At 40.2% G+C, this 21,365-nt stretch overlaps 8 protein-coding genes across 8 annotated transcripts; 3 read left to right on the plus strand and 5 right to left on the minus strand.

Annotated features, from left to right (window-relative positions):
• LOC124459988 lies at positions 1–1,592 on the plus strand. The gene is made up of 4 exons (XM_047009951.1): positions 1–265; positions 335–544; positions 599–944; positions 1,487–1,592. The coding sequence occupies exons 1-4, from the start codon at positions 196–198 to the stop codon at positions 1,590–1,592; spliced, it is 732 nt and encodes a 243-aa protein (XP_046865907.1). The 5' UTR covers positions 1–195.
• Positions 1,593–5,756: 4,164 nt separating this feature from the next.
• LOC6640100 (glyceraldehyde-3-phosphate dehydrogenase) lies at positions 5,757–7,292 on the plus strand. The gene has a single exon (XM_002063621.4). The coding sequence runs from the start codon at positions 5,906–5,908 to the stop codon at positions 7,190–7,192; it is 1,287 nt and encodes a 428-aa protein (XP_002063657.1). The 5' UTR covers positions 5,757–5,905; the 3' UTR covers positions 7,193–7,292.
• LOC6640099 (protein C1orf43 homolog) lies at positions 7,228–8,492 on the minus strand. The gene is made up of 2 exons (XM_002063620.4): positions 7,846–8,492; positions 7,228–7,777 (listed from the first exon to the last, which is right to left on the minus strand). The coding sequence occupies exons 1-2, from the start codon at positions 8,388–8,390 to the stop codon at positions 7,315–7,317; spliced, it is 1,008 nt and encodes a 335-aa protein (XP_002063656.1). The 5' UTR covers positions 8,391–8,492; the 3' UTR covers positions 7,228–7,314.
• A 142-nt stretch (positions 8,493–8,634) lies between these two features.
• LOC6640098 (GPI mannosyltransferase 2) lies at positions 8,635–10,424 on the minus strand. Its single transcript, XM_002063619.4, has 2 exons — positions 10,230–10,424; positions 8,635–10,143 (listed from the first exon to the last, which is right to left on the minus strand). The coding sequence occupies exon 2, from the start codon at positions 10,130–10,132 to the stop codon at positions 8,753–8,755; it is 1,380 nt and encodes a 459-aa protein (XP_002063655.1). The 5' UTR covers positions 10,133–10,143; positions 10,230–10,424; the 3' UTR covers positions 8,635–8,752.
• Positions 10,425–10,543: 119 nt separating this feature from the next.
• Positions 10,544–17,340, plus strand: LOC6640489. Its single transcript, XM_023182008.2, has 7 exons — positions 10,544–11,109; positions 11,171–11,507; positions 11,567–12,707; positions 12,769–13,240; positions 14,037–15,105; positions 15,175–15,308; positions 15,371–17,340. Exons 1-7 carry the CDS (start codon positions 10,636–10,638, stop codon positions 17,192–17,194), a joined length of 5,451 nt encoding a protein of 1,816 aa, XP_023037776.1. The 5' UTR covers positions 10,544–10,635; the 3' UTR covers positions 17,195–17,340.
• On the minus strand, positions 13,229–13,669 carry LOC26529108 (ubiquitin-fold modifier 1). The gene has a single exon (XM_015178890.3). It carries the CDS (start codon positions 13,570–13,572, stop codon positions 13,318–13,320), a length of 255 nt encoding a protein of 84 aa, XP_015034376.1. The 5' UTR covers positions 13,573–13,669; the 3' UTR covers positions 13,229–13,317.
• LOC6640487 (V-type proton ATPase 16 kDa proteolipid subunit) lies at positions 17,336–17,940 on the minus strand. The gene has a single exon (XM_002063616.4). It carries the CDS (start codon positions 17,844–17,846, stop codon positions 17,364–17,366), a length of 483 nt encoding a protein of 160 aa, XP_002063652.3. The 5' UTR covers positions 17,847–17,940; the 3' UTR covers positions 17,336–17,363.
• A 1,440-nt stretch (positions 17,941–19,380) lies between these two features.
• LOC6640486 lies at positions 19,381–21,365 on the minus strand. Its single transcript, XM_002063615.2, has 3 exons — positions 20,530–21,365; positions 20,284–20,461; positions 19,381–20,034 (listed from the first exon to the last, which is right to left on the minus strand). The coding sequence occupies exons 1-3, from the start codon at positions 21,216–21,218 to the stop codon at positions 19,381–19,383; spliced, it is 1,521 nt and encodes a 506-aa protein (XP_002063651.1). The 5' UTR covers positions 21,219–21,365.

Raw genomic sequence — 21,365 nt, forward strand, 5'->3', positions numbered from 1 at the left:
GACGTCAAATTTTCTATAATTGCTCCAATCTGGAGGGTAGAAAGAAATGTTTCAATAGTTTTGAGGGGGTTAAATGGAAAAGTACATATCCCCGATACAGCTGTACAAGGCCGCAATGAATTTGAAAATGGAACCCCGGGACTACCAGGATTACCCGGTGAATCGGGCGGTGCATTTTTTGGGGTAGGACTTTTTATGAATACTAAACAACTAAATATTGTGTCAGTCGGAGGTAATGGCAGTCCAGGTCAAAATGGTGGTAACGGTAATTGCAATTCTGACCAATTTTCCGTCAGCAATAAAAATATAGAACGACATCTTTTTTCTTATTTAGGTTTTTATGGATCAAACCCAGACACTCGTGAACCGGTTTATTGCTTTATGGAACGGGGAAACGACAAATGTGGTAAAAAAAGTACGGATACGGGAAAAAATGGAACAAATGGTGGAGATGGAGGGATTGGAGGAAAACCTGGTAATTTTGGAGAAATAGATGTGGTTGGATTAATAGAAACACCAGTAATCAACATCCGTCGAGAACAAGGTTTTTAAATTAGTTTTGTTTTTATTTACAAATGTTAATCTTTTCTATTTTTAGGTGTTGTTGGAGCGAGCGGTAAGGGCGGTCAAGGTGGAAACGCTACAGAAAATGTATCAATTACGTACCAAGCCACTCATTTTCCCGTCTATAATGTGGGATCCAGTACGTCGTGTTGTCGTTATGTTGTGAAAAACTCAGTAGCTACAATTCAATTCTCTAATGGAATTGATGGTTACAACAAAAGAAACATGAAGGAAACAAAAACATTGAATTTTTCCAATAAATGCGAAATAATTAATCGCTTTATATCTTTTGCGAGAGAATCAATATTAATATCTCCCTTAATGAGGGAACATTTAATAAATCTTTCAAATAGTTTCATGGAAAGTGACAAAATTAAAAGGTTATATAATGCCCAATGCTTTGTAATAGAATTAGAAAACATAGAAGAAAATTATTCTACTTTGAGAAAGGACAAAATATTATATATTTCTATTTTGCAATCCCTAAAATATAGAATTGATGGATATATCAAAACTAACAAAGATAATGTTACACCAGAAGAAAAACAAATACTGCGCTATTTGTATATCACAGTATCCAGTAAAATTTTCGCTTTTAAAAATAATGCCAATCAAAATACAGTTTTTGATTTGTTGCAATTTATTCGAGTAACGAAAATGCATATAAATAATTTGAAAGAAATCAAACAAACGGAAACAATTCAAAAGTATCAATCAGAATACAATTCTTCACTATACCGGAAAATTGAATCCGCACAATACATAATCGAAAATCACATTATTCCCGAAATAAAACTAAATGCCAAAAAAATTGAAGATAATATGTATCAACTTTTAACGGAAATTCAGACAAAAGAAAATATAACGCTAGAAAATAAGCAAAAAATTCGTGATGCTCAAGCAGTTGCTCTAATATTTGCAGGTTTAAAAATTGTCGCAGGAATAGCAACAATTTTCACACCGTTCGCTGCGGCAGCATCAATCGCTTTACCAATGGCAGAATCCCTTTTAGTGCCAAATACAAATAACTTGTTACCAACCACGACTTCAGCACTAAGATCGTCTTTAGGACAAGTTTCTGAAACACTAAAATCTGGAAAACTTTCTATTCTAACAGATTTAAATGATATAGATCGAGACTTTCATACATATATAAAACATAATGCAGATGATCAAAATATGAAGGACATAAAAATAGGAATCGAAAATTCGAAAAGTGAAATAGAAAAATTAATCAATAATGAGGATATAAATAATCCAGAAAGATTTAGTAATATAAGGGCGGAACGAGATAATCTTAACAAAATATTAGATGAGAAAAAATCTGTTATACAAAAAAATAAACCACACGATGAGGCGAAAATTGATAAAAGAGTGCAATTAGTTAACAGGGCAATCAAAATTGTAAATGCAATGGATATTACTGCCAGTGCAATTAATGACATTAAGAAAATTGTTACAGATGAAAGAATCAAGGAATGTGAAAATGAATTAGAGATACTAAAACAAATGGAAATTAACGTGCACAATATTATGTTACCGGAACTTAAGAACATAGAAAATTTTAGTAATTCATTGAGTGAAAACTTAGCAGGAAAACATCACTTTGAACTTGATTTTAGAAAAATGCAAATTCAACAAATATTTAGAGACGCAAAAGTTTTATTTCAAAAAATGACAAATGGTTTTGTTATAGAGAATGATCTTCAAAGATCAATATCTCGGATGGAAGAAAGTATCGAAATTTTAATTGATATTTACGATCGCATCGATTCGTATGCCGACAGTTTAACTCTGACTAAATACATGTCATCCCTTGCCAATGTAAATGTATTCGAAGATGTTGGAAATTATGCCAATACCATTCGAAAATTAAAAGGTTTAATTAAATCAAATTTAATTTTAGAAAGATACGAAACGGCAGTAAAATCTTATAAACAAAAATACTTTCCACATTCTTTTGAAGAATTTCATAAATTGGATGGTCCCAGTGAACTGCAAATAAACAATACGAATGTAACAATAAATAAAATAGTTGAACAAATTGAAAGTCTAGAAAGTCGCCTCAATCTAATGAATTCAAATCATAGAGATCAAGATAATTTTATGATAAATGAAGAAAATGTGGTGTTCTATAAATGGCAGGATAATGATTTGATTCGTAATTTGTTTAATGGTAATGAAATTTTAGTCCAAGCTGATATCATTAATGGTAACCAAAAAAATGCTGTAAAATTTAAAAATATTGGAATTCGTTTTAATTTAGACAACGAAACTATTGCAACTGAGTTTAATCAAGTCATCAATAAATTTTCAGTAAATCTTAAAATGTTGGGCAACAATTATTATCGATGTGAACAAAAAATTTATTACTTTTCCATGGATAGAACTATTTCAATCAAATATTCATTTGCAAACAACAAGATAACTAACAATCCCATTATGTATAACGATTCCTGGGAAAAAATCCATAAAAATATTGCCTTTTTAAGCCCATATACATTGTGGGCCATGCAATTGGAAATTCGAGAAACATCCTTTGATGAAATTAAGCCATATGCGGAAAAAGTAACTTCTTTTGAATTGTTTGGTGATTGTAAATACTTAAATAATGACAACTACACTAAAAGGATCTGTAATGATGATCTAGACAATTTTTATCACTCATATTTCTTATAATTTCACATCAATCATTTTTAATTATAATAAAATATTAATTAAATTTTTCTGGAAATTCTCAGATAGTAATGAACGATATTCTCTTATGCAGTCTACAGAGCTAATTACATATATAAAAACAAAATCTAATATTAAGTTAATTGAACAAAATACAAATTTTTAGAAACAATTGTAAATCTCTTGAATTAAAAAAAGAATATTCAAATAAACAAATATATAAAAATGTGTATACATCTTAACTTTTATAATGAAATTAATTAAACAATTTGTCAAACCAATTGTAAGTTTCTTGCATTAAAAATAAATAATTTAAATTCAAATAAATAAATTTTCATTTTTATTTAAGTTTGATTGATTTTTTCTAATTTGGGGGCGTGGAAATATTTAAAAACAGACTTAATCTCATCAAAAGCTTAAGCTGATCAAAAATATATATATACTTTCTGAGGTTGGATAAGCTTTCGACTGAAATGTTATCTTGATCTACTAATTCACTTTTGAAAGTGAAAAAGTGTGTCGTTGTTTTGGTTGTACATATCAAACCAAAACCATCCCGAAAAGAATTAAAAAAGAGTTGAACAATGCCTGTCGAAGAAATTATTGTTCATCTTTGAAGCTTAATAGATGTATATTCAATTGGATAAAAAATATCCTTTAACTAATTAAAATTAGAAATTTTGTGCATTTATAACAAACTTGTTTTATTAACTTTAAGATTTTTACGTCCTCGCAGACTTTTATGTGGAAATGCGCATATATTGCATTCACTGCATTATCCTTAGTCTGTAGTTTTGCTGCAACAATTTCGTAATCAGACACGGGCCCCAATTTTTGACTTCAACACAGGACAGGACCACAATTCACCACAATGCGAACCTGGAGAGAGAGCGAGAGTGATTTTTGCTTGTGAAATTTTCTCTTCAATTTCATTTAGCGTGGGCGTTGAAGAATGTTGCCAGAAAGTGGCCAGCAACATGTTGCCAGCCAAGAAAAGTTCTCAACTAAAGTTAAGTTGTCAAAGCCTCATAAATGTTAGGCGAAGGTAAGACTTCAATTCAAATTATTTCCAGCAAAGTCATACATACACCAAAGTATGTATTTTGACTGTCCCTCCTAGGAATTGAAATTTGTACTTTTGCCTTCGTCATCTGATATGCATGAAGGCAGAGTAGGTAACATAAGTATATAGATATATAGAGGAGACTAAGGTGTAGGATAAAAAGGTGAGTAATGGTCGACGAAGCATAGGCAACTGATGGGCCTGAAACGAAAGAAAGAGGGGGAGAGAGAGAGCGGGACCAAATGGTGGGTAATGGTAATGGTTTTTGGGTATTTGAATTTTATTCAGAGCTTGGCAGGTGGCCACATTCGATTGATTTATACGCACCGACACATGTCCATACATACATACGTACATATATACAAATATATATGTATGTTTGTTATATGAACGCTTCTGTTAGTGTGTTTGTTTGGGTAGTGGGCGTCTATTCCCATCGATAGTCCAACAAAACAGAGCACACACAAAGAACACACACACACACATGGAGAGAAAAAGAGAACCCGCAACCCAACTAGCCTCTAAAGGAGGAAAATAGCTTTGAGCTCAGTTTGCGATTCTGCCACAATGACCTGCATAGATTGGTCCGCAGGAAACTGCAAAGTTCAACAGAAAATTTATCTAGCAGCTGAGCACAATTTTCCACAAAAACACAGCCTAGATGGAATCAACAACACCCTCGAACCTAAAACTAGTTAAAAAAGTTTCACTCCTCTAATACTTTAATTTAAGTTAGTTCACTTCAAAAAATATAAAGTCAATGAGTTTTGTATTTAAACCTTATTTCAACTAGTAACTATTAAAAATAGTGTATACCCGTTTTTTATGCTTTGCTTTGTTGAAAATTTAAATGTAATTACCCAATGGAACAACGGCTGCTGTCTGGGTGTGCTTTAAAATATCTTTGCCTCTTTTTTAACATTTTTCTCTTCACCATATTGCCTGCAATTTTGCTACAACAAAACGAACGAATAAAGAATCTGGCATAGTTGGCAGTTTCTTTTTCTGGGTGTTGTCTTGGTTTATTTTGAGGAATTTTCTTTTCTTTTTTTTTTTGGTTGCTTTATGCAGCCTTTTGGCAAGTTAATTATGCGGCGGCTGTGAGTAAACAAATTTGTAGCATACTTTTTAGGGCCCTTTGGGGCAGGACAAATATTCAGACTTGCTAAAAATAATTCTTGTAACTTAATCGTACTACCGAATTTATTGACTAATGGTTTATATTGTTCTCAATATTTTAGAGAATAAGTGAAAAATATTTATAAAGGGTTAAACCAAACATGTAAGAAATAAAATATCTATACATATACAATTACATACCACTGATTAAAGCAATTTTTCTAGATTTTCAAAACGAGAAAATTCTGATTCTATTGTTTTGACATTTAAATTTAGTATATGTATATACATAGTAACTGTTGACTTTCAGTTCATTGTTTGATTTGATATGTTTGATCAGCCAAGCATATAAGTTTAGTAGTGTTTTCCTATTACTAGCTATCGGATGTATAAAATTTAGCTTACAAAAAAAAAATCTTTCTTAATTTTTTTTTTTTGCATTTTTATCGATTCGATTTGAACTATTCCAAATTTCTGGCAAACATGTGTGGAATAGCTATCAATGGATTTGGACGTATTGGTCGCATATTTTTGCGCCATGCCCTCATGCGCAAGGACCCGAGCACAGCAGTGGTGGCAATCAATGATCCTTTAATGGATCCCAAGTATGTGGCTTATTTGCTGCGTCACGATTCGACTCACGGCGTTTATAATCAAAAGATTGCCCTGGAGGGCAGCACTCTAATTGTAAATGGTAAGAAGATCAAGCTGTTCAAAGAGGCCGATCCCAAGAAGCTGAAATGGGGTGATCTGGGTGTTAAGACTGTGGTGGAATGTACTGGTCGTTTCACTACCATGAAGGCGGCTCAGGTTCATTTGGATTGTGGGGCCCAGAAGGTGATTATATCGGCACCCTCCGCGGATGCCCCGATGTTTGTGTGCGGCGTTAATTTGGATAAATATACCTCCGATATGAAAATCATTTCGAATGCTTCCTGCACTACCAATTGTCTGGCTCCCTTGGCCAAAGTTGTGCATGAGAAATTCCAGATTGTTGAGGGCTTGATGACCACAGTTCACGCGGCTACTGCCACCCAGAAGATTATCGATGGGCCGAGCAGCAAGTCCTGGCGTGATGGACGCAGCGGTATGTCTAATATTATTCCCGCTGCCACAGGAGCTGCCAAGGCGGTGGGTAAAGTCATTCCTGATCTGAATGGCAAACTCACGGGAATGGCGTTTCGAGTGCCGGTGCCAAATGTTTCGGTAGTTGATCTTACCTGTCGTTTGGGCAAAGCAGCCAAATTGGATGACATCAAGAAGGCAGTTAAACAAGCCTCTCAGGGTGAATTGAAGGGAATTCTTGGCTATACCGAGGAGGAGGCAGTCTCCACTGACTTTAATGGTTCGCGTTTCTCTTCTGTTTTCGATGCCAAGGCCTGCATTGCCCTCAATGACAACTTTGTTAAGCTAATCAGTTGGTACGACAATGAGACTGGTTATTCCTGCCGTCTCTATGATCTTCTGAGATACACCGAAATAGCAGACGAGTGTACCGAGAAGTTGCTGAAGAAGGAGTGCGAGGAGAAGGAGCAGCAAAAGAAATGCGAGGAGGAGGCAGCTCTTAAAAAGAAGTGCGAAGAAGAGGAACAGGAAAAGAAATGCGCAGAAATGGCCTTGAAAAAGAAATGCGAGGAACAAGAGCAAAAGAAAAAGTGCGATGAGGCCGCTCTAAAGAAGAAATGTGATGAGGCCGCTCTAAAGAAGAAATGTGATGAGGCCGCTCTAAAGAAGAAATGCGATAAAAAGGATCCAACAAAAAAGAATTAAAATAAAACTCTCGATCTAGAAAGAATACGATTAGATTACTACTGATATTATAATGCATATTATTAAATTTTAAAGAATTAAATTGTAAGCTATAACTAAATCTGTGTGACTTTGGCTTATTGTTAGACATTACTGGAGTTTCTCTGAAATTGCACTGACGAGATACTCATAATCTCATTCTCTACCGTCTGATCGATACCACTGATGCCTCCCACCTCTCCGGCATTCTGATGATGATCGGCATCAACAACAATGTCATCGAGTGTTGGAGTCTTTATGCGGTTCCGTATAATGAGATCCCTTTCAGCGGTTGGCTGCAAATGCAACGGATTAGTGGCAAGTTCATCCTCACCCACAGTTGCGCCCCCGGTGATGCCACCCACACTACCACCCTGTAGGCCCAGAGTCATATTGACTTTGGCATGTTGTCCAGCAGTTAGCTCACTACTAGGCGGCACATTCTCACTCGTGGGTGGTGGAGGTCTTAGACGTGCAGGATCCAAGAGTGAATGCATCTTGGTCTGCTTGCGTGGAGTACGAGCAGGAGAAGCCTTTCTCGAATTATAGTTCTTCAGCTGTTTGGCTCTGTGAAACATTAGAAAGTGTGGGGTAAAAATAATGGGATAACCAGTAAAAGTTTCACTCGAACTTACGCCTCCAACAGCTTGAGCAACAAATGATGATAGGCCTCATATTCATCCTTGCCAAACTCGTTAGGATCATGACGAGCGTGCTCGTACATATCGCAATACTGATGAATCATTCGTTGCCCGGCTCCATTGAGAGTCACCGACAAGGTGGTCAACAGAAAAGCCCTTAAACTCTCATGGGCATGCCGTGTGCTGCCATCAGCCCGAGCAATTTCCGATTCCAACAATTTCACATCATCCACGGCCTTCATGCGGTGGTAATAGGGTGGCCGTTGTGATTCCTCTTGCTCAGGCTGCACTATGTACTTGTCGGCATCGTTCCACAGTAGCTTTGGTTCCTGTGCTATCTTTTGTATACAATCCAACCTGCGTTCAATCTCGCGGCGTAGCGCCTTCTTGGCATCGTTACCCACTTGGACGTGCGGACCACGACGTCCTCGCAGCTGGAATCGAACGATTTGTCGCTTGGCGAATATGAACAGCATCGAGAAGGTGAGAACTCCGCCACTAATGATGATGATGATCATCACACCCGAAAGCTGCTCCATCTTGGTGGCAATCCTAATGGATAACGCCCTTTGTTCAAAAAGTAAAACAAATTCGCACAACAAAACTCTCTGTTTGGGTTAAACAGCTGATTAGAGATGAGAGCGGGAGTCGAGACAGAGTGTGATAATCTATCGAACGTTGTATCGCTAATATGGTCACACCCAGATAAAACCTTGGCGCCAAATTCATAATTAAATAATTCATTTTTAATTCGCTTTCAAATTCAGACTAAAACAAATTCAATTTGTTGTTTTGGTGGTGTCAAAGTGTTATAAAAATATTTACATTCTACAAAATTAAAGTCTTCCTTGCGGATGTCCAGTCTCTATGGCAGCTTTCATCCCGTTTTCACACAATTCTACTATGTCCAGGGATAATTATTGCTAAACAGAACGGTTCCTATCAGACCATAGCCCATGCACCAGATAAGTAATGCTCCTGCCTTGGAACGCATGGACAGCTGCGCTAATGTCTTGGGCATGTGATCGGCCGCGAACCAATAGAAAATGGGTGTGGCTGATGCCAAAAGCCGGGTGGTAACTTGAATGTGGATATACAGAGTGCAGATGACAGTCAAGAAGATCGCATGAAGGACGAATGGCAACGTTAAATGATCTTTGATGAAATCCCGATAAGTGTTTGGATTCAGTTTTGGCAAAATGCGAGCCACGATGTCCCGCAGGTAATCAAAGCAGTGCCAATGCATGAATATCAGCATGGGCAGAGCTAGTAGGAAATTGGGCAACTGCTTCCATTGGTAATAGCGAAGAAAGCCCACATCCCAATAATGAGATTGCACATACGTGTATGGAAAAGGTAGGGTGTAAGCGCACCACGGTGAACCTGCCGATCCTTGGCCAGATGTTAGATAGTTCCGTTCGCGTGCGTAGTCCAGAATGTGTTGAGGATGCTCCACCGTGACAGAAGGTAGGCAATACAGGCGGTAAATGTAGAAGTAATACGTGTGTAGAATAGCTAGGGCCAACACCACAGTCAGAGTCATTCTTATCACCTGCCAGTAGTGACTAGAACCGAGCGACAGTATCAAATGGCGTGCGAAGAAATAAATGGGGAATCCCAGGGTCAGTAAGCCATTCGAACGGCACAGCAAGCAAGCTGTTAAGGCCAGACCCAATCTAGGCAAACGGAATCCCTTTCCGCTTCGAGATCTGACACACTCCAGCATTAAATAGAAGCTGGCATAGGCGAACAGAGGCTCCGAGTAAGTAGCACTGAAGAAAATTGTGGCCGGATTGAAGCAATATATGAGTGCGGCATACCAACTCTTGTTGGAATCACCGAATATCTTTTGGGTTAGCTGATACAGCAGATTCGCCGATTCACAGAACAGCCAGAGGTTCAGGATCACAGCAATTAGCAATGTAAGACTCTCTTGTGAGAGGGGAACGCCTAAATGAAGGCATGCTTGTGCCACGTGACGCACTAGCACCGGATAAAGTGGATAAAACGCCAGCGTATTCTCATATGAATACAAATTATTCGCAATGTGTAGAAAATATTCACCATCCCAGTGCCTTAATCCACCCAGGCAATGCTCTATTAACTTGTCCAGCCAGGGAAATGCCGGTGTGGCAGAAGCATTGCTCCAACCGTCTCCATTTCCCCGAGGCATACGAAAGACATCTGGCTTATGATCTGGTACCATCCAATTGGCCAGCAGCTGGACTGTAAGTACGATGAGGCGACTGGCCAAAGCCAGCTTAGTCACTTTTAATGTCATTGTGGCCGTGTCTGCAAGTAGTGGTAATGAAAGGGTGAAGTCATTTGGCCATGTGATTCATTTTTCTCACCCTTGGCATTCCAAGCCGGGTGCTTACCTGTAACAATTAATTTCTGCAATTCCGTTTCGATGGAGCAATTAGCTTGGATCTCGGTGTTTTTGCTTCAGTCATATGTGAAAGATCTCGTCGTTTGGGTGAATTCTACGTGACATTTAAAGCAATGCAATGCTTTTTTTCGAACTCTGTTTGATAAACTATTACAATTAGATATGGTCCCGTGTAATTTTTTGAAAACACAAAACGAGAAAAATTTGCTAACATGCTTCCATCTCTAACAAAAATCACAATGTTATCGATTGCCGGAACAATCGATTCTTTGGGACTATCGATAACAATATAACTGCATTGTGGCGGCATTTTGTGTACACACTGGTTTTAGTTTACCAACTTTTGTTTATGACAATTCGTAAAAGTTTTCATAAATTTTCGATGCTCTCTGATCATGCCGAACAGCTGCAAGAAATCAGAGAGCTGTGGGAGTACCAGCTCGACGCCCCGTCGTGGTCGCAAGCGTGGACGACAAAGCGTGGATTCGGAACTGTCCGAGAATAATTCTTTTGACGACGTTAAAGAAATAGACCGCCGGCTAAAGAAGGTGGCCAAGGAGAGCTCCACAAGCTCGGTGAGGAGTGTAGTGCGCAATGAACATGTCCTGGCTCTGGTCACCCTTAAGGGGGAGGATGATGTGGCCAAGCAGAAAGTGGAGCAGGAGCGACGCAGCGCCATCATTATAACAGATACGCCATCGGTTCCCAAGTTGACCCGGGCTAAGGCCAGGGAACTGAACTGTACGCCTAACATTACACTGCCGCCCCTCAATGAGACACCTACAGATGGACTCGAGGCCCTGATTAGTCAGGATTTGCAATCGGATGAGGAGGACGAGGAATATACGTTCAAGGAGGATGATTTCCATGTGGGTAGCACAATCATTTATAAAAAATATTCTCTTGAAATATTCTTGCTTTGATTTTCAGTCTGATGATGAAGGCAACACAACTGCCTCGGACTTTGATTCGAACCCCAATACGCCCCAGACGCCTCTTGCCGCCATGGAGGAATCTCCAGTAAAATTTACAGCTGACGGTTGCTTCAAGGTTCCTTTTGATCCGCCAGGGAATTTAGCTATTGGGGAAGATCATCGCATAGCCACACGGACACGTTCCAAACTGTGCTTGCAGCAGACAACAATTGAGGACTTACAATCGGAGTTTGTGCCCCCGGATGTGGAGCAGAGCGATATATTGGAGTATGAAATGACTGCCAACGATACCGAGTGGATGCAGTTCCTCAACGATTTCAATAAGCCGCTGAGTAAGTTAATGTTATTTCTAAACGGTAAATTTTTCTAATGTTTGTTTTCTCTTCCATAGGCAATAGTTTTGTTGGCGACGATGATGATCCAATTAATGATCCAGAATATGTGGCTAATGATAATGTCGATGCGGAATATACCGATGCCGAGGAACTACGTGATGCAAATATTTCAAAAAAAGAGTTAACCGATTTGGTTTCCGAATTGTTTGCTGGACTTCTTCAAGAAGGAATCTCCTTGGATTCCATAGAACTCGGGACACCTCAAAAATTTCTAGAAGAAGCGGACTCCAAGACAATGCCTTGCGCCATGTTACAAGAGAATATGCCTCTAGAAATCCAGCCACTTGTACAGGTCAATCCCAATCCCATTGATCAGGTTACGCGACAAATTGATTTCGATAATCCAGCGGCTACCATGATGACGTCTACCTGTTCCGAATTGGAATCTTTTCAACCCAATGTCATGTCCACACCAAGCTCTAACAATAGGATGTTGTTGCCTGTTCCTGTGGCAGATACAAGCATTACCAATTCCATAAATCCCGGACAGATTATAAACATTTCCACAAACGATTTAGGTCAGCCTCCTGAATTGATTGCTGTACCACTGCCCGGTCAGCCCAATTGTTTCCAACTGGCCAAGGTTATAGCAACTGGAGGACCATGTCCTCGCGAGGAATACATTGCACAGGAAGCCCAGGATTACCAACAGCCAGTGGCCCCGCTTGACCAGACTAATGGTAAATCTAGTCCAGGTCGTTATACTAAGCCGTATGACACCAACTTTACCTATGAGTACATCTCCGTGAGGAAACACATTTACTCCGAATATGAAGAGGAATTTGAGAATCTAAAACACATGCCGCCTCCACCTGTGGAACCGCCGTCCAATCTAATGGGTTTCACTCAGGACCAGCACGATATACTCCAGCAACAGTTGCGCATTCATACCCAGTTGCTGGCCCAGAATTTCCTACAAACATACTCGCATCCTACACTCTATCACCTGGCCAAGAAGCCAAAGGAAATGCTCGAGGAACTGCATAGAAAGTCTTCCAAAGATGCCTCATTCCAAGCCTGGAACCTTCCGGGTGCTATAGAACTGATTCACAAGTGGGAGCAGGATCTGAATGACGATGCTTACCAGGAGGAGAATACCAAAATGATGGAGTTCATCAACAAAGAGGCAGATTTGACGTAAGTTTGGGCGAATAATGGATTTGATCTGATTAAACTGATTTCTGTTTCCCCATTCTAGTGACGGAAATGCTCGACAGGTGCCTCGACTTGCTCCACGCATTATGAACCTCATGCTGGACAGCACGGTTTTCATGTACCCACAGTATTTGCCGCGCATGGCATTCCAACCACGGATAGTTGCATTTACGGCCTATGCTCCAACAGAGTATCAACTGATTGCCATGGGTCTAGAGAAGCATATAGGAGCCATACGTGCAGCCAAGAAGCCACTACGGAAGAAAGCCGATCCGGTACGTGTTTCCTGCATGCGTATTGCCAAGGATATGATCCATGGCAAGGAGGGACGACGTGTATTCTTTAAGGTTAACGAACTGCGTGCCATGGAACAGTATAATCCAGTGAAATATTACTTTGATTATGGCCGAGCCCCACCAATTAAGCATGTGCTGCTTGGCTTTCACAATGGACAAGTACAGACGCCCAGAGAACGTTACCAAGAATTACCCAGTGGTTGGAAATTTTACTTGCAGGTGAGTGTCACTTTCGTTATTTATTGTAGAGGAATCTCAATTAGATGGACAGAAGAAGCGGAGCAGTAAACAAAAATTTAGTGACCAACGCGATCTCTGGGAATGAGTCGCAGTTCTGAGCCATGTTTGAGGAACACATTGCCAGCCGTCTGCTGTGGACTAATCCCAATGCCGTCGTCTGTTATAATGGCACTCGTCTCCGCTGGCACCTTAAATTCCTCCGAAGCGAATTTCAATACGGCCGTAAATGGCGTGCCCTCTGGTACACTTAACACTTTGAACGGCAACTTGGGATCCGACGTCAGTGTAATCTTAAATGTTACTTTGCTCATTTTGGTCGTGTTTTAAAAGATTGTTTATGGAATGCAAAACAACGATTTTGATTTCTCTTTCTCCGTGACGTGGTCAGGTTGTCCTGCTTTAGAAATGCGAAAAGAGCTAGTAAAATTCGATAGGCTTATCGATAAAACTCTAAGAGCCGGTGCTGTTGGTTTAGCGGATTTTTTATGGTATTCAAATTGTAAATAGCAACAAGAATAATATTTCGATTTAGGCATATCTACTTAAATTACTAATTTGTTGCTATTTAAATCATTTTAAATGTGTTTTAAAATCATTAAAGTTAGCAATTCATTTGTGGTTAATTTTCTAGCTATGTTAATTTTCCGTTAATTTCTGCAAATCGATAGAAACCACTTGGCTTGGCTATCGATAGATGTTGTTTGTTGCTTCCGTGGGGTTGTTTACAAAATAATTGCAAACAATTCTTCAAATTCACAATCTTGGTTATTTGCAGAAAAAGTGGACAACTGCACGTGCCAAGCGCACTACAAAACCGCCACAGGTGTCATCTTTGGCAAGTGAATCCTATTTGGAATTTGTGCGCGAAGCAGTTGGCGAGGATTTGCTATTACCCGAGAGTTTGGGAGAGGCAACAATCCCCGCACCAGCAGATGGCAGCGCTACAGAATCACGAGAAAAGCAGGCCAAGGAGGCAACGCTAGCAACAGCAAAAACCTCAAGCACTCGAACAAAGTCCAAACGGCGCTCGAATCCTTCATCCCTCACTATTAATGTTAATTACGTCTTTGGGGGTGGAACAACTGTGCTCGGTGCTGGCGCCGACATTGGTGGAGTGGGATTAGGGGCTGGGGTGTCTGTGCCTTTTCAATCCAGTGGTAGCTTGGCCGACAATGTGTTGACAATCAATCGTTGTTTGGACAATGCAAGCAATTGCAGTTTATTGGCTTTACCACCGCCTCCGCCACCATTAGATGCAGATGCTCCGCCTGCTATTAACTTTAGATTCGATCCGGATTCACAAGCATTACAGATTACCGAATTGGAAGAGCCCAACGCCGTCGAATTCGAGGAGGCGGCGACCCTTTTACCTGCATCAATATCCTCCACCACAAACGACAGCCATAAATCGGCCAAGGATTGTCGGTTTTGCATATTTAAGCCCAAAATACAAGGACGTCGTCGTAGGCGAGGCGACAAAGTCTCACAGAGACGCCGACGTTCACGATTGTACAATTTGCGTCAACGTCGACGTCAGAAATTCCAGAAACGTTGCCAGGCCCTAATTCACTCGTACTTGGACTACCTGCAAAATAAACTATCCATCCACGCCCGTTCCCAGTCTGTGCAAGTCTATTACAGACACTTTGTAGCCCTCGAACTGTACACACATCTCCTTGTGGATCTGAAAATGTTTTGCCGCACCAAAGTCCAGTCTACGCAACAGAAAAGGCCGCGAATCGATGAAGAAACAGCCAGGAATCGCAAAGCCAATCGGCAGGAGGAGATGCTACGTCATATGCTTCAACCGGATAGCCGTAATGAAGCCAATCGCAAAGATGCCAGTGAGTTGCAGACACTCAAAAATAAATCCATAGACAAACATATATAAATAACTTTTATTTTTATTGCAGTTTTTGCCCACAATTTTTATGATAAGGTGGAAGAGGCTCTCCTGAATGCCGATCGTCTGGATGATTGTCAGAAATTTAATAAATTATTGCAAAACTTTGATCCCAAAAAGGATAAGGTGGCTGATCTTTATTTGGTAAGTAATATTTAAAAGACCATTTAATATTTAATTAATTTACTTTTACATCTCTTCTGCAGAAAGTGGAGAAGCTTTTGTTACCCGATCTGCCTGAACTGGCTGAGGTTTTCCTCAATTTTCTTTTGCCTGCTGAAGCGGCGGAATTGGGAAAATTCTTCGAGCATTTTATGATTACAAATGCTCATAATTTCATAAATAAATTGAATATATATTTTTGTAAGCAACCGGCACAGATCCGTAAGATCTATGCATGCCTGAGTGAACTGGCCGAGTTGCCCAGTGTCAGCATGAAAAAGGTGGAGAATAGGATAATGCCATTGCTGAAGGGTAATCAATTTCTGATCGATTGGTTTGTCCAGCAATTTCCCCAGGCCAAGCCGCCAAAGAGAATATTGCCACCGGTGGAGACAGTCAATATGCATGAGGTCCAGAATAATACAACGGGTGAATTTACAGAGATGGTTATTGATCTGCTGGATGCACCATTGGCGCCCACTAAGGATAAGACGCCGGCCTGCCAATTGCGCTACATAAACGGACGAATATTCTATGGTTCAAAGATTTTGTTGCCCGCCAAATTATCCTTTATGGCAGCTAGTATTTACAATGAACAGAATCATGATGATATGCCTTCAATGGCCTCGGGACCGACAGCTTGTATACACGGCATACGGACGCAGGGAGAGAAACTCATTGGCATGGCCCTGTCGGCGGATAGCGATGACAATGAAGATGAAGCCAGTCGTTCGCTGGTAATAGACACCACAGGCGACGAGGACAACAGTTGCTCCTCCATCGAGATGTGCGATGAACTGGGACTGCGGGCTCATGCCTTCCGTTTAAATGCCAGTCTCTATGGTAGTCAAAATATGGGCAATGCCACCACCAGCACACCCAATGTCGGTCATCATAGTCAACATCATCCGAATGCTAAGAAAACGGCCATCCATTTTGGTGAAACATCGCCACGCAGGCAAACCGGATGCGGAGTCAGCCCTTTGCCACCATTGGGAGGCCACAATATATCGCAAAATGAGAAACGCAAATCACCGAATAAGAAAGTAAAATCTCCTCTGACACGTCCTCGCTATAATCTCACTCCCATGGTGGTCATACATGAGTCCCAGCAACAGCAGCAGCAGACGATTCAACCGCAACCGGCTGTAATTTCGCCAGCCATTGAATGTGCCAAGCGTTTACGTTCCCTTATTGACCAGGATAACGTGCGCGAGGATGTCGATTCAAAGGCCAGCATAAGTATTATAGCGCAGGCTAAGCAAACAGCCAGAACGCCAACTCCCACAACATGTAAAATCGAAATGGATACACAAGATGAAGATCAAGAATTTCTTCCAGAGTCTCCACGAGGCAATGCCTCGATTTCCATATCCTTGCCCTTGTCACAGCAATCTTTTCCAGCAATTGTAATGGATGAAACGGATTTGGAAGCGCCTCTCGAAGTGAGCAGTGGTGGCAATACGCCGCAGCATGTAATTACTACTCAGTTCGATAGCGATGAGGACAACAAGCTTGATGTGGTGGCCACATTGGCCAACTTTACTCAGGAAGAGGGGCCTTTAGTTGCCCAGCAGGGTTCAACTCTCAAGAGGGAATCCTCTCCAGCCGGGACCAGCGCGTCAGCAGCTTCCACAACTAAAAATCTAAGTAGCAATAGTAATAATAATAATAGTAGCGCAAGTCCAACTGTCGCCTGGACACGGGAGGAGGATAAGATTATATTGATTGAAATGAAGATAGGGGCACGCGATCGTGACCATTTGATCAAACGCATGAGCTCGAAGCTTAAGCATCGAAATGAGACCGAATTACGAGCACGTCATCAGTTTCTCATTGATTTCCTGTCCAAATTGCAGGGCAAATGATTAAGTTAAACTCAAATTCGCTTTTAAGTTAAGTGCTAAGAACAAAAACTCTACCACTTAGGACAGTTAACATTCATTGATAAAATGTTCTATCCATTAAAACTCTAATTTTAAACCGATTAACCTTAATATACTCCAAAATCCAAGAAGAGAGTTCCCATTTATTTATTCATTTGGTAAACAAATAGATCGCCACAATTAGTCCATACAGTCCCAGGACTTCGGCGAATATCAAGATCAAGATGAGGCCAACGAACAAACGCGGCTGCTGGGCAGCAGCTCGGACACCAGCATCACCCACAATGCCAATGGCAAAACCAGCTGCCATCCCGGAGAGACCCACAGCCAGACCGGCGCCCAAATTCAGGAATCCCTTGTAACTGTAATAGACTTTTGTTAGCGAACCAATCAACAGGACAGAGACCACCAAGCCATAGATGGCTATAATGCCAGCCATTACAACGGGTATGATCGATTTCATTATCAACTCCGGATGCATCACAGACATGGCCGAGATGCCAACGGCCGATTTGGCTGTGCCATAGGCAGCTCCCAATGCCGAGAGAACCATGGCTGAAACGGCACCCATCACACAGAAAAGGCACGCAGACTGCGGCTCATCCATAGTGGCTTCCGCCTCAATTGAACTCATATTTCTTGCTTTACTGTTCCCACAAAAATAACTTTTGTTTCTAGGAGAATTCTGATGTCGCAACGACTGCCTACTAATCGAAAAGAAAACTATATATGTATGTATGTACCTGAAAATGATATCATAAATGGTGCAAAATCGCTTGAACAAAACCAACCACTCAGCCATTAACCTTTAAGGGGTAAGGCACAGATTTGGCCGGATCAATTTATCCTCTTCAGGTAACTGCACGTTTTGGAAACACGTACACTTTTATGATTCGTTGCTACTGAAGATCATGTCTAAGTAAAGAGATTTTGTATATTTTTAGGCCAATTGGTAGATTGTCATCTTGTTCTAAGTCTAGTTAAAAGGAATTATATATCTTTATATCTCACACTCATCTTCTCTAAGGCCTTAAATCAACGAATTTTATAGCTTATTTCCAATCAATCTTTCATTTCTTATATATTCTATCTAAAAGACTTTAAATTTCGTTCAGCTTGTATGTTTTTAGATTTTAATTACCTAATTATTTTGAATAGTGAAAAGATCGTTTATAATAAACACGATAAACAATTTATTATTGTATGTTTAGGTAAACTTTTAGGTAATAATAATATCGTTATATTGAACGATCTTTTCACTATTCAAACTAAAAGTTATAATGAAACTCAGCTAAATGTTTAAAAAAAAGATGATTTGCCTTTGAAAGTAAAATTTTTGAGTAATTTTGACTCTTCTTTGCTATATTGAAATTTCTTAGATTATAAAGATTTTAGAAAGTTACAGTAGAAATAATTTATTTGATGCTGACTAAAACTTTCAATCGTTAGTGTTTGATCAAAAAAACAAATGGATTAAATAAATTTATAAAGTTTGAGGCCAAAGTTAAGTCAAAAAGTTGTTGCAAAAATAGATATAGAAGGATATCTCCAATTCGACCTTACTGGCTTCCGTAGCCGTTGCACTTTCGTTTTAGAAATTCAAAACAAAAGAAAAAAAAACTAGTTTTTCTCTGTCCAAATACGAGACACATTTTACCTTTTCTGTTTTGATAATGACAACTTTTTGGAAATTGTTTGCACAGTTGTTTGAGGTAAGAGGTAAGAGTTCCATCAAGAGTTCATTCAGTTTTGTGTGAAACATTGCCATGAGTAAAATATATCGCTGCTGGTTCACTTACCTCGTCATGGGGATTCTATTGCTGCACTTGCATGCTGAAGAGTCCAATTTGATAAAGGATCCTATAATACCAGTCAATCTAGAGACGAAGGGAAATAAGACCATTGATTTGGCAGTTAATTTGAAACATAATGAAACAATTAAATTGAATCAAAAAGAGCTACAAAAGAATATTCTCTATCTACGAATTCACAAGGTTATGCCGGGAGATCCTTATTACGGCATTTTCAATGGCAATGAAACGGAAGCGAGACGCTATTCCAATATGATTTGGCGTCGTCTCTTTGCACGTTACAAAAATTACACGTATTAATTTTCTATTTGTTTGTTTTTACTTTGTTATACATTATAAATAAATAAATACGTAAAGTTAATTAATCATGATGAAACTGGAGTGAAATAGGGAATCCTCATCCGGAGCTGTTTCGTCAGTTGGTGGCTCCTTCAGCTGGACACAACCACTGGCTTTGGTGGTGAATATCTCGGGATCCCGATGGGGCTGCTGCGGCTCCTGTTCCTCGTCGTCGACAAATGCAAATGTGCCCACAATGGCACGACAATGTTTGCCATTCTGACATTCGGAATCACTGCTCCAGCTCTCACAGCCACACTGATGTGGCTCATCGGCGGGGAGTGGTTGTGGAGTTATGCTGCTAACCACACGCTCCTCGGCTCGGGGCTCCTGCCGCCTGCGCGACCAACAGCGATGCCAACTACGACGAATTGCCGGGATGCAACAGAGGCTAAAGCAAACATCGGATGCTCCACGAAGGCATACGAAAAATTCAGGCATAAATGAGGGATTGATGACGGCATAGACCACAATATTCATGGACAGCTGCAGAGCATTGAGTGTGATGCAAATCACTTCCAATTTCTCCATCAGCTGGGTATTCACTTTGTCCGCATCGCCGCCAAATAGCAAATTGAGCGAACTCTTCCTCGATGTCATGTGGGCGGGCAGTTCTCCAATCATATAAAGAGTTATCACAATCACAATGCTAATCGTTAATTTCATTTGGTGCTGCAAAGCAAAGAGGAAAAAGGGATGGGGGAAAATATTCCATAAATTTTTACAACTATTTAAAATTAGTTGCACTTGCGGCCAAAAACAAAAATATGCCCATAATTCTTATCTGTCTATATATCTACATATTTATCTATAATGGCAAGGCATTTATTTATTTATCTCCATTGGAATTGATAACCAAGTAGATTTTTAATATTGAACAAAATGCTGATTATCATGATATGGCTACAGTTTTTCTCTTACCTGATATCGTTTGTTAGTGGTTTGGGCATTGGCATTGGAGCAGGCCTGACGGCAAGCCTTGCCCTGTTTGGTCCAGCGACGAAAGGCCAAAATGATGGCCGTATTGCCAATCAGTAAGAATATTGCCGGACAAATGGCCAAGAGTGTAAAGGTGAACCAATTGTGTATCTGATAGAATCTAAAGAAATTATAAATCAACAAATTAAAAATAAGAAACTCTTTGGCAATTCTTCAACGCTTTCTTACGTGGAGTAATAGAACTCAGTGACATGGCACACTCCCGTAATGGGATCCACATAGAAGACAAAAAAATATGGCATATTGACGGCAATCGAAATGATAATGACCACGAAAATCATATAACGTGCCACCTTGCGACGACAGAATTTCGGGGCTCCATTGTTGGCCTTGAAGCGATACAAATAGAGAAATCGATCCAGACTAACACAGGCCAATATCAAATTAGCTGCTCCTGTGCTAATGCTAAAGAGCGGCACTTGCCATTGATAATCGTAGCCAATCCAGGAGGGTATATCATAGAAAAAACTACGTGACAAGGCAGTCAAGGTGATCAGCGTGCAGGAGACACAATCTAGCCAGGAGAGAGCGGCCAGATAGCTGAAAGCCGATGGCGTCATCTTGGGACGCATAAAAACCACCGCATTGATGAAATTCGTACAGAGTCCGAAGGCGGCCAAAACGGGTACAGCCAATCCATAGAGTATGAAGATGGCCGTCGATGGCGGATGTCTCTGGAATATACACTCATCACTGTGCACCGCAGGTCCATGTCGAAATTGTTGGAAATTGAACACTAGAAACATGACTGTCGCGACAGTCAGACAGGCTACTCGACTACCACCGACCACTACCAATGACGGTTGACTGATGGACTGATGACTGGATAACTGCGAAATGCTCTGTGTGTGATACATGTCTATCTAATTGTTTGCAAATTCATGTGATAAGATTAACCAACAAAACTCTAACGGTCGCATAATGTTAATTTGTACGCCATCAAACAAATGATAACGAATCGCACGGCCGGATCTTTTGCTCTCTGTCTCATCTCTACGTCTCAC

Source organism: Drosophila willistoni (assembly GCF_018902025.1).
Source record: "Drosophila willistoni isolate 14030-0811.24 chromosome 2L unlocalized genomic scaffold, UCI_dwil_1.1 Seg196, whole genome shotgun sequence".
Taxonomy (NCBI): domain Eukaryota; kingdom Metazoa; phylum Arthropoda; class Insecta; order Diptera; family Drosophilidae; genus Drosophila; species Drosophila willistoni.

Excerpts from the sequence above, each read along its gene's own strand:
- LOC124459988 (XM_047009951.1), top strand. The coding sequence starts at position 196 with ATGAATACTAAACAACTAAATATTGTGTCAGTCGGAGGTAATGGCAGT. Across the intron at positions 266-334 it reads AGGTCAAAATGGTGGTAACG|GTTTTTATGGATCAAACCCA; the intron begins GTAATTGCAATT and ends TTTCTTATTTAG. Across the intron at positions 945-1,486 it reads GAAAGTGACAAAATTAAAAG|GTTTAAAAATTGTCGCAGGA; the intron begins GTTATATAATGC and ends TAATATTTGCAG.
- LOC6640100 (XM_002063621.4), top strand. The coding sequence starts at position 5,906 with ATGTGTGGAATAGCTATCAATGGATTTGGACGTATTGGTCGCATATTT.
- LOC6640099 (XM_002063620.4), bottom strand. The coding sequence starts at position 8,390 with ATGGAGCAGCTTTCGGGTGTGATGATCATCATCATCATTAGTGGCGGA. Across the intron at positions 7,778-7,845 it reads TTGCTCAAGCTGTTGGAGGC|AGCCAAACAGCTGAAGAACT; the intron begins GTAAGTTCGAGT and ends AATGTTTCACAG.
- LOC6640098 (XM_002063619.4), bottom strand. The coding sequence starts at position 10,132 with ATGACATTAAAAGTGACTAAGCTGGCTTTGGCCAGTCGCCTCATCGTA.
- LOC6640489 (XM_023182008.2), top strand. The coding sequence starts at position 10,636 with ATGCCGAACAGCTGCAAGAAATCAGAGAGCTGTGGGAGTACCAGCTCG. Across the intron at positions 11,508-11,566 it reads CGATTTCAATAAGCCGCTGA|GCAATAGTTTTGTTGGCGAC; the intron begins GTAAGTTAATGT and ends TCTCTTCCATAG. Across the intron at positions 15,106-15,174 it reads AGCCAATCGCAAAGATGCCA|TTTTTGCCCACAATTTTTAT; the intron begins GTGAGTTGCAGA and ends TTTTTATTGCAG.
- LOC26529108 (XM_015178890.3), bottom strand. The coding sequence starts at position 13,572 with ATGAGCAAAGTAACATTTAAGATTACACTGACGTCGGATCCCAAGTTG.
- LOC6640487 (XM_002063616.4), bottom strand. The coding sequence starts at position 17,846 with ATGAGTTCAATTGAGGCGGAAGCCACTATGGATGAGCCGCAGTCTGCG.
- LOC6640486 (XM_002063615.2), bottom strand. The coding sequence starts at position 21,218 with ATGTATCACACACAGAGCATTTCGCAGTTATCCAGTCATCAGTCCATC. Across the intron at positions 20,462-20,529 it reads ACTGAGTTCTATTACTCCAC|ATTCTATCAGATACACAATT; the intron begins GTAAGAAAGCGT and ends TAATTTCTTTAG. Across the intron at positions 20,035-20,283 it reads CCACTAACAAACGATATCAG|CACCAAATGAAATTAACGAT; the intron begins GTAAGAGAAAAA and ends TTTGCTTTGCAG.